Source organism: Salvelinus fontinalis, chromosome 4, assembly GCF_029448725.1.
Source record: "Salvelinus fontinalis isolate EN_2023a chromosome 4, ASM2944872v1, whole genome shotgun sequence".
Taxonomy (NCBI): domain Eukaryota; kingdom Metazoa; phylum Chordata; class Actinopteri; order Salmoniformes; family Salmonidae; genus Salvelinus; species Salvelinus fontinalis.
In genome coordinates, this window is record NC_074668.1 from 39548797 (window position 1) to 39560478 (window position 11682).

General features: G+C 41.6%; 1 protein-coding gene across 1 annotated transcript in view; it reads left to right on the forward strand.

The window, feature by feature from the left end:
* Nucleotides 1-11359, forward strand: part of LOC129853756 (vacuolar protein sorting-associated protein 37B-like) — a 37301-nt gene extending 25942 nt beyond the window's left edge. The window contains exons 3-4 of the mRNA XM_055920122.1: nucleotides 7585-7667; nucleotides 7994-11359. Coding sequence (XP_055776097.1) covers nucleotides 7585-7667; nucleotides 7994-8461 — 551 coding nt within the window. The 3' untranslated portion in view covers nucleotides 8462-11359. The remainder of the gene's footprint in view (nucleotides 1-7584; nucleotides 7668-7993) is intronic.
* The last annotated feature ends 323 nt before the right edge of the window (nucleotides 11360-11682 follow it).

Here is an 11682-nt window from a genome sequence, read left to right on the forward strand (position 1 = left end):
CTGAATGAACTCATGTAACCCACAGCCATATTTCATATCTATATCAGGGCCTAACATAGGGACAACTCATAGTATGCTAGTCTGTTCTTCTGAAATATAAATTTTATTCATATCATGTTTATTTAGACCCGTCTAAAATGTATTTATTGTGATGACTATATTCAATTGATTTATTCTACTTTTTTTTCATGAACGCCACAGCAATGTTCGCTCTAATAATCCATGAATGGCTATTTGCATATAGGTCTACTGCAGCTCTGATTTGTTTAAGGCGTAGTCTGTGTAGATTACGGGCCTGAGTCGTGCCTGTCAATGCAATAGGATCATACTCCAATTCACTCTTGCTACAAGAAAATCTCTTGCGCAGTTAGAATTGCATACTAAGTTTTCCATAGTTGGTTTTTGTTTCTGTATGTTACATTGAAAGTGGCTAATATTGCGTTGATTCGATCACAATTCCCACAGTAGAGCGAAATGTTGATAGTGTTAACTGAAGGGAAGAACTCTGAACTTCACTCAACTTTCTAATCTCGTTCTTCTCTGCGCAGGCTGATATTACTTCTGTGCGGCTGTCTGAGGGGAGCTGCGTGCAGCTTAGACGGAACATGCTTTTTGCTCTAGAGTCGTGCAGGACTTTGATGGAGGGCAGGTGGCAGCCGACGACCCTCTGCAGACTGGATAATGCGTTGCACTTTCCCATTGCAGCGGGCAGCTGCAGACCCAGACTGTGATGGTGGAAGTGAGGTTGGACTCAACGATTGATGTGTAAAACCGGAGCAGGATTGACTGGGAGATTTCAAGATTTTTCATATGCCGCAAGTAGTACATCTGCGTATGCGTCTTCTTGGTGACCGCCGTGATGTCCTCCCACATGAGGTTGTGGCAGATGATAGTCCTCAGGAATTTGAATGATTCAGCCGTGCCAAAAGCTGAGCCATCAATCTCTCGAGGGGGAGAGATGGTGGGGGGTGTTTTCTGAAGTCAACCACCATCTCCATGGGTTTGTCTGTTGAGTTCCAGGTTATTGAGACTGCACCAGGCCACCAGCCGGTCGACCTCTCCACGGTACATGGACCCATCGCCGTCAGTGATGAGACTGACCAAGCTTGAGTAGCTTGACAGATGTGTTGATGCAGGTGCCGTCATTGGTGTAGAGTAGAGATGATAGCACGCATCCTTGCGGAGCTCCAGTGCTGAGGGATAAAGCGTTCAAAATATGTTTTCCCAGCTTCACGTGTTGCGTCCTGTTGGTCAGGAAGTCAGTGATTTCACTGAGAGATGGTGCTGGACATGTTCAGCTGGGAGAGTTTGTCTTGTAGCAGTTCTAAGATGGTGTTGAATACAGAGCTAGTCCACAAACTATATCCTTGCATATGTCTTTGGGTAATCAAGGTGTTTGAGAATGTAGTTAGGCCCATGTTGACCGCATTGTCCACAGACCTGTTAGCTCTTTAGGCGAATTGCACTGGGTCGAGGGAGTCTTCATTAATGGTCTTGAGATGGGACAGTACCAGGCCTCAAAGCTTTTCATGAGGTAGAGCAGAGGGGTGCCTGGAGAGGAGTGGATGAGATGGGGAAATGGCTCACACCTACAGTACATTTGGATTTAGGTTCTAGTACACTACTCGTAACATGTCTAGGTCATCAAGAAATCCAACAGTCTCAGTCATGCCAGTTGGACCGACGACCACTTCCCCTGCCCCATACTCTCTGTTTTAATGTTTTCCTGTGATGTTATCAAGAGTGATGATGGTGGATAATGGACAGACAGTTCTCTCTCTGTATCAAAAAGGGGCTTAGCTGGTGAGCGTGGCAGGGGGGCGTGGCAGGGGGGCGTGCCCACCATCGAGAACATGTTAGTCCTCCATCTTGGCGGTGCCAATAATTTTATATATATATATATATATATATATATATATATATATATATATATATATATATTTATTTATTATTTATTATTTATTATTTATTTTTTTGCATTTTTAAGGCCAGGCACCACAAGCAAAAACTGTCATTTTTTCAGATTTTGGGATATTTTGCAACTATAACTTTCATAGAATGTACACATAAATTGTCAATAATGTATATACATACTTTATTTGTATCATTTTATCCCAAATTCGTCAAATACACCTACCATAAATGTCGTTCTTGATAGCATGTTTCATGTAGAACTTCAACCACTATTTTTAAAACACTCCATGTTGAATCATATATCATTCAAAAGCTTGTTTTCCGGATCATATTGTTAGCTAGCCCATACATGGCTATATCCTTCGTAGTACTTCGTGCTGAAAGATTAGTAATTTCCTGACATTTGATTGGTTACTGGCATTTTAAAGGCCCTTTCCGGCAACCTGATTGGTTAAAACGCCTCACGTGGCGCGCAGCACTTCCTCGTTTGAAAATATCTCCCGCGAAGAATCAATGTAAATGAGAAAAACTCGATGAATATACCTACAGTATGTGAATAAATAGGCGATCTCAGTTAGCCAATGCAAGAAAAGCAGTGATTGAAAGAATGTGCCTGATCCGCCAATCAAGGCAGTGGCAGTACAGGTAGAGGAGGAAAAGGAGGTCGCCCGCAGCAGCGCGTTGAGACGCAAATTAGTTGAGATGAAGATGACAACTAGCAGCAATCAACCAGACAGCAGCCGGCCAACAGTGGCTTTTATTACTGCAAAGTCCACTATTGTGGCTAGTCCTTATTGTAGCTAGCTTCACGTAGATGGGTCTGACCACCATTAATCAAATAAAAGCTGTCTTATAAATTAGGGCTATTTTAGATGACCGCTAACTATAGCTACTGAAACAGATGTGTTATTAGACGTGTATCTATTTTGACACGCAAAGACTCAAACGGCGTTCCATAGAAATCCTGGTTGAGAATGAAACGACTGAACAACGAAACAGCACAGCAAGTAAGTGAAAGAAATATGTTTTGATTTATGTTTTACTGGTAACGGGACATATGTAAATGCCAATAAAATAACTTTTGTGTGTGTGACCATAACTAGACAAGTCAGTTAAGAACAAATTCTTATTTACAATGATGGCCCGGACGATGCTGGGGCAATTGTGCACCACACTATGGGACTCCCAATCACGGCCGGATTTGATACAGCCTGGATTCGAACCAGGGACTGTAGCGGCGCCTCTTGCACTGAGATGCAGTGCCTTAGACCGATACGTCCGTGTGTGTTAAGCATTCTAGTACAGTTAAATAGTTAAAAGGCCGCTAAAATTGTAAATATTGGGTATCAGTATTGTTTTTTTTTTGGCAAGGAGAATATCGTATCGACCAAAAATGTCATATCATTGCATCACTAATGCTAATATTTACAAGGGGTAACATGTTGATATTTAGTCCTGCAGTTATGTCTGTAATGTTGATAGACATAAGTACTTCTCCCCCTCACTTAAGTTGCAAAGATTCAGAGAGGGCTACAGTCAATGGAGAGTGCTGCAAAGATAATTAGAAGAGCATACGCAGATATATACCCAGACATAGCAGAGATGTTGGAGGATGAGGATGCCATCATAGATATTCATGTATCCTTTGATGGCACTTGGCACAAGAGAGGATTAACTTCCAACTCCGGGAGAGGTGTGTGCTTTGCTGCTGGTACCAGCGAGCCATAGAAAATAGTGAAGATCCACCCTGTCACAAAAACCTTGGGAGGCCTTACATTTTTTAATAGAGGTTGCACCGAAAATGGTACCTGTATATCATAGGCTCTCAAATTATAGCATCCTCAAAATAATGTATCACGGAGGAACCCAAAATGCAAATGAATGTCTGAACTCTAATATGGTCTCGATGCCCCAAAACTGTCTTAGTGGGGAAAAAGCCTCATTGATGGTGAAGCCGTATGGCAGTAGCCACGTTCAATGAGGGAGCCACTACTATAACAAATTATGAACACATTGTGGCCTGACCGCACTTTGGTGACACTGGAGAAATCAGCGAGGAGTTGTGAGTGCTGATGCTGCTTCAATGGAGTGTGCCAAGCGTAGGCGCAGGTCCCATGACAGTCAAAGTTAAGTGGCACCAGCAACAACTGAGGGCCTTACATATGGGGCAGGCATAGCTGATTTAATGTTCTGCACATTTCAACAGCCATACAAAAAGTATTGTATGTGAAAAATTGAGCAAAGTTATATGATAATTTGCCCAAAACCACAGATTTGCCCAACAGACCAGTATTCAAAGCATATGGTCTTTGCTTGAAACAAATGTCTTAAATGTATGAATGTATTTGTAAAAGGTATATTTAATGTTTATTTGTCAGTTTAGAAGTGATATGTGAATAAAACATGAATTAATGTGACATAAATGGTCATATTTATGGAAAGTACAATTTAATTACGTTAGCCTATCTTTATCGGCCATTTTATCAAAATGACATGTTTCCCGTGCGCCAATACATTCTTCAATGTATCTTCAAAGGACATACATTCACATTATTCCACACACAGGTTCTTAGGTTTTATATTCAGACTTTTACAGATGCTTTTTGTTTAAGTGTAATTTTGTGTAAATATATGCAAAATATGCATCCGTCATACATGTGAAGTGTTTGTTAAATTATTCCATGAAATGACAAGATTTTGATGAACTGATCTGTAAAAGTCTGACCATTTGAGTGTCTTATTACAATAAAACAAAACAAAAAACATTCTGCCATGAAGCAATGTGTTGAAAACAGATTCTCGTAATATGCAAATGAGCACATATTTAAGGACGTTTTGCCTCGTTGCATATTTTAATTTAAAAATAAATAATACAATATAAAAATATATATACAAAATAAATAATACAATAATATATTGTACTTTATTCATACTTTCAACTGGAAAAGTTTCAGTCAGAGTAAAGAAGAAAAACAAATTCCCTATTAGCCGGTGGGGCCTGGCCTTGAGCAAATTAAGGCAGCGATGCATGTCTGCAGTTTTAAAGCTAATTTCCTGCTATTCTTTGTATTTTGCCATGGCTAATGCTGTTATTTTGCTCAAACATAATAACAAAATATATACTGCTACTTTTTTTTCTCCCTGACTGTCTAGCTTTTATTTTGGTGTTATATTATTTGAAAGTAGTGTTTTATTATTTAATCTATCTATTTTCAATTTTTTACTGTTTTTGATTTACCTGCTGACCAGTACGTGCGCCATCGCGCGCATATTGATTTAGTCCACCCACACCAGACACGCAGGTTGAAATATCAAAATGAACTCTGAAACAACTACATTAATTTAGGGACCGGTCGAAAAGCAATAAACATTTTTGGCAATTTAGCTAGCTGTCTTGCTGTGGCTAGCTAATTGGTCCTGGGATATAAACATTGGGTTATTTTACTTGAAATGCACAAGGTCCTCTACTCCGACAATTAATCCACAGATAAGTGTTAGAGTTTGTTTCTAGTAATCTCTCCACCTTCAGGCTTCTTTGGACTTCATATTGCGGTTGGCAACCAACTTTAAGGTGCATTAGCACCACTAACTGCACTGGAGTGTGAACCTCAGTTTATCTTTCAATCACCCACGTGAGAATGCTATTCATTGACTACAGCACAGTGTTCAACACCATAGTGGCCTCAAAGCTCAGCACTAAGCTAAGGACCCTGGGACTAAACACCTCCCTCTGCAACTGGATCCTGGACTGTCTGAAGGGCCGCCCCCAGGTGGTAAGGGACGGTAACAACACACCCGCAACACTGGGGCCCCTCGGGTGTGCGTGCTCAGTCCCCTCCTGTACTCCCTGTTCACTCATGACTGCACGGCCAGGCACGACTCCAACACCATCATTAAGTTTGCTGATGACTCAACGGTGGTAGCCTGATCACCAACAATGACGAGACAGTATATAGGGAGGAGGTCAGAGACCTGGCTGTGTTGCCAGGACAACAACCTCTCCCTCAACGTGATCAAGACTAAGGAGATGATTATGGACTACAGGAAAAGGAGAGTAAAGAAGAGTAAAAACCAATGAGATGGGAGAAGCAGGACTTGCAGTGCGTTATGTATCTCAAATAGAAGCAATTTAAATTTTAGCACATGGCTTCACAGAGGTGTGGGCGCAATGATTGAGTAGTGTATGTGTACATTTATTTTGCAACGCTTCCCCCTGTGGTGCGAGTGGTGTAGTCAGCATGTTAGGCGACCAGAGGAAAATAAAAAAGCTTAGGTGGCCCGCCCAAGATTTTCAATGGCAGAAAAATCCTTTCACTGGCTGGAGCAACTGTGAAAAGCCTTGCGTTAATGCTGGTTAAATTAAGGCTCTTATTTGGCACTGAGCGAGGAGGAGCGTGCCAGGGCTTTGTCGCTCGCTCTCCCGCCCCCCTACTGGTGCTGCCAACTTTAAAAAGTTAGGAGCATAACATTTAGGAGCACCAGAATCTTTTTTTTTTATTTTTTACTATTGATATTCAGTTTCTTGTCGGTTTCTCACATGGAATAGCCTTAATTTCTTAGAACAAGAATAGACTGACGAGTTTCAGAAGAAAGTTCTTTGTTTCTAGCCATTTTGAGCCTATAATTGAACCCACAAATGCTGATGCTCTAGATACTCAACTAGTCCAGTTTTATTGCGTCTTTAATCAGAACAACATTTTTCAGCTGTGCTAACATAATTGCAGAAGGGTTTTCTAATCATCAATTAGCCTTTTAAAATGATAAACTTGGATTAGCTAACACAACATGCCATTGGAACACAGGAGTGATGGTTGCTGATAATGGGCCTATGTAGATTTTCCATTTAAAAAATCACCCGTTTTCAGCTGCAATAGTCATTTACAACATTTAACAATGTTTACACTGTATTTCTGATAAATTTTATGTTATTTTAATGGACAAAAAATTTGCTTTTCTATCAAAAACATGGACATTTCTAAGTGACCCCAAACTTTTGAACAGTAGTGTATGTGTGCTGTGACCTGGTCGCTTTGGTGTCAGACCCTGCATGTAAACCCATCAGCTCCAGCTGGTGTTAGTCAACTTTGTCAGCAGACTGACTCCACACAGGAACACAAACCAGGCTGGCTTCTTGCTCGGCTTCCTTGGAGACTCCCTGATTGTGTCCCAGATGCAACCCTATTCCCTATACAGTGCACTACTTTCGACCAAGACCCACATACACGCAAGGGGGGGTGGGGGGCCTCTCACAGGCTGGGAGGAGGAGGAGTTGTGGTTGTTGGCCTCAGCGTAGAGGGAGTAGGGTGCCATTTCAGATGCAGGCTCCAGTCTTAATTTACCACTCATTGTGAAAGACAGTCAGTCTCTTTGCTCAATGTTCTGTCCTTGGTTTGGGTGTCAGAGGTTGTTGTAGACAATGAGTGACTGATGGAGATTTAACTGTGTGTGCACGCATGTTTTCTCTCACTGGTTGACTACTCCCTCATTCTTCTGTAGCAGTCATCATGTGATTTAGTGTCATGTTATTAAGGCCTGCTAATAATTTTCATCAGTACATTTTCAACTGTCCTGTGACTGAGGTGACTGTTTGAGAGGATGAATTATAGTTGCGGTCATAAACAAAATGCTAACTTTTGTCTTGTCCCTTTTTTCTTTCTCTTTTGCTCACAGACCACACCTCTGGGAACAGTTCATTGGAAACATTGCTAGCTCTACTGCAGGCAGAGGGAGCCAAGATTGAAGAGGAGACTGAGGTAAGCAGCATGAAAATATCTCTCTCTCACTCACTCACACTCAGTGTCCTGCCTTTCCTGTTTTTTTTATTTACACTTTGGCCCAGGGGGCCTTCTATGGTTTATTAATCTAACTCTATGGTCCCTGTTGTTACAAGTAAGGTGGACACCTCTCAGCTTTTCTTTATAGTTCTGTTACTGTCCAATCCTTACATCTTTTCATTATATTTGTATTTATTTTTTATAAACAAGTGTTTAGAAAAGGGGGGGAAAAGGCATTAGCATGGAATATCCAGAATGTGCTTTTATTTTAACGTTTTAAACTGTTCCTGCTTATTCCTAAACAGTACATGGCCGATTCCTTCTTGGACGGCGACGTCACCCTGGATACCTTCATAGACTCGTACCAGAGCAAGAGGAAGCTGGCCCACCTGAGGAGGGTGAAGATTGACAAGTTGCAGGAGATGGTGCTGAAGGGCCATAGGCTGCCCCAGGTGCCAGTCTCTTGCTCCCATCCCCAGGAGGTCTCAGCCAGGCCAGCCCCCCTCTACACAGAGGTCAACAACCACTCCCCGGTGCCCCAGCCCAGGAGAGCCCCCCCTCCCCCTCCAGCCCAACAACCCCCAGGTGTAGCCCCCCAGCCTGCTGTCTTCTCCTATCCTGCCATCCCATACCCCCCTATCCCCCCCAGGGCAGCCCACCTTTTGCCCAGTGTCAACCCGGCACACCAGAACCACTTCATGTCTCAGTGCCCCCCTGTCCTTCCTCAAAGGCCTCCCCCTCGCATGGCCCCGCAGTCTGGCTTCATGATTTAGTAGTGAAGGGGGTACAGTACATGCAGTGGACTTGCACTGCAGTCTTGCTGGAACTATCTTCTGTGTTGTCAGGCTGTGAGCCTCTGAATATGGCACAACGTAATGCAAAAGGGGTCGACTAACTTAGATTGAAGGCTGGTCTGGGCATGTTCAACTGAAAAACAGAATCGATTTTGAATTTGCACTCTTCTCACCAGAATCAGCACACCATTGCTACAACACCCCAGAAAGGACTTGACTGCCCAGTGCTTGCATCTGCAAAGTTAAATCTCTCAGCGACAGAGCTTTAGATGTAGTCTAAAGTGAAATAAATGTCAATTTATGGTTAGCTGGCCTCATACAACTGGGCTGGCCATGACCCCAGTCAGACGAGGCCTATTTTTTTCAGCACTTTATGCACCTCAGGTGTTTCCTCAGTCCTCCCTCCTCTTCCTCCTCTTCTTGCCCGTTACAGTGAAGGTGCCTCTCATCATCTGTGGTGTCTAAAGCGAATGGGGACTAGAGCCATTCATTGTTTCTCATTTGATCTACAGTGTCATTTGAACTTGTTGTATTTATATTGTGTAACCAGAGACTTCCCAGAAGACGATGGTAAATCATATGCAAAATGAACAGAGACCTTACCGTGCTGTTAAAAAAAAACATCTTTCCCAGGTATAGCTGCACAAACCTGTAGCCATGATATTCTGACATATACTGACTTAATTCCATAGGGTACTTAGAAATGTTGAGACTTCATGAATTAATTAATAGATATTTAGAGTACTAATGTCATACAGCATTATTATTGCCAGGAAAGATTGGACAGACATTTTAAAATAACTCATTTGTGAGCTCAGATGCATCTCTTCTCCAGCATGGATAGTTGTCAATAAAGTGTGTGGATCTCATGCCCAGTCCAATATGGAGGACAGTCGAATTGGTCTCTGTCACTCAGGGCAGACAGTAGAGGTGGGTGGGGGTTGGTGTCACAAACACTCTGAAACCTTGGCCTCTTGGTCTTGCCTGCGAAGGATCTGTCATTGCCATATAATCAATTTACCTTAAGTGTGGTTTTAGTCAATAATATAATAAGCATACTTGATGCGCAACAGTTTTGGAAAAAAAAATGTTTTTCCTTACGTATATCACTCCTTTAATCATTGAATGCCGTTTTCTCTTGGGTACGTTATAAAGCTGATTGTCGTCATTGCTGTTGAAACAAGATTAGTCTATTTAAGTTCATTCGGTGATATAACCATATACAGTACATATCAAATCAAGTATATACTGCAACTAAGCCAGTCATCCACTGTTGTGTGAACAGAAATACCCTCTGTAATTGAAGGTAATTATCACATTGACTGAACAACAAAGACTCTGTTATCTTAAAGAGATTATCCGGTACTTTTATATACTTAGCCAGGAGATCTGAAAGTAGTGCTCACGAGCCAGAAGTGGTCTGCGAAAATTGCGTACTATGTCACATATGTGCCGATATGTGCACCGCGTCATTGCTCTGCTGTGTATGCATCTTGCTAGCTGTCTTTCAAATGGTGAGTGGCTTAAGCTCATTGGCTAGAACTCCAATTGCTAGGGGGCTGGTCCACATGTAGGGAAAATGTTGCACAGCTTCCAGAAAAACATTCTCTTTCAAACTAGAGATTTTATGGCTAATTGAAGTAAGACAGTAATTCTGCTCATAGATTAGGAATGTATGAACTACACATTGACACGTCAATTCCAAAGCCATTTATTGAGAAACCATTGTGTATAATTACTATTTTCATACTTTCCTGCATCCATTTGTCAGGTTTATACCCATGTTATGACAGTAGTTTGAGGTGTGCACATTTTTATGTTTGATCCATATTGATGAAATATCAAAAAGAATACAGTACCCATCTAAAATGTTTCTTGCACCATTTGTATTACAAGTACTAATCCTAAAGAAGTCACATATCATAAGAGTGTTTGGTTACCTTGGCCTAAATTCTGCAGTTGTGTACTGTTCGAGCCACTGAGTGCCTACACTGAACTGGACTGATATGGAGCATCACACTGCTGACTGCTCTATGCCTCTTACCTGTGTAAACTGACCAGGCTTGACTGCTCTTCTGGTCTGGATCACCTTAGTTAGCCCCACCATCAATGTCTACTTCCCCAGGCTGTTATCATTTGCTGTCTGCAACCGATGTGATGGTGGTGCAAGCCTGGGGGCAGGAGAGGCTTGAGTCAGTCTGTCTGCCTGGCTTCTTCTCTCCTAACTGGTGCTATGGGGCCGGTGCAGTTTTCTTCTGAACATGTGCCAGAGAGACATGTGCCTAATGCTTGTGGTACTCCTACAGCTTCTTTGTACCATCAATACATACTGTGGTTTGCCTGCCCTGAGGTGGGTGACCGCCATTTTATATTCTTATGCATATCGGTGGTTCGCCAAGACGAGGGCTCCTATATTTTTAAATGTATCTTAATATCAAACAGAAATGCATCTTTCTGAGAAACTGGCCAAATCGGCGCAATAACTGTCGTAAGTTAGGTTGAAGAAAAAGCCATGTCCCTATTTATTTCTTAAATGCAAAAAATGTTATGTATTGTATACCAATTGTTTTGATATACTTTAGCCTACCAGCATTTCTAAATGAAATGAATGATACACTATTAATCATTGTGTGCATGTTTTTATTTGATTGTGATTCATTTCAGAGTTTTTCTGCTGTAGCAGTTTGTTTATAACTGGCATTATTTGGCTGTTTGGGCTGCTTTAATACAGATTGATTTTCCATACTCATGTTCATACATGTTGTTCATTGTAATGTTGTAGGTATTTTGGCTTATGAAGATTGTAGAGGTGGTTGATTAGAATGATGAAGCTATTTTTTTAAGGACGGACAGTGAATAAAGAAATTGTTTTTTGTATTGACGTCTTTTGAGTTGCCTCGTACCAAATCACAGAGCTTGATCTCTGGTTGTTAGGAGTCAGTTGGCCATTTCAAGTTATTTTTGAATGTTAAGGCATATTCCTACATTAAGTACAAATTGGGGGCGGGGGTGCAATATTAGGAAGGTGTTCCTAATGTTTGGTATACTCAGTGTCCGTTTTGAATTTTCAAACTAGTTTTAATTGGGAAAGCAGATGGTGTTTATCAAAATATATCACTGCATGTGAAAACACAGAATCCTACTCATTACTCCACGTTCTTAACCTGTGTCACTTTTGTTTTGAGACGACTTCGCTGTCG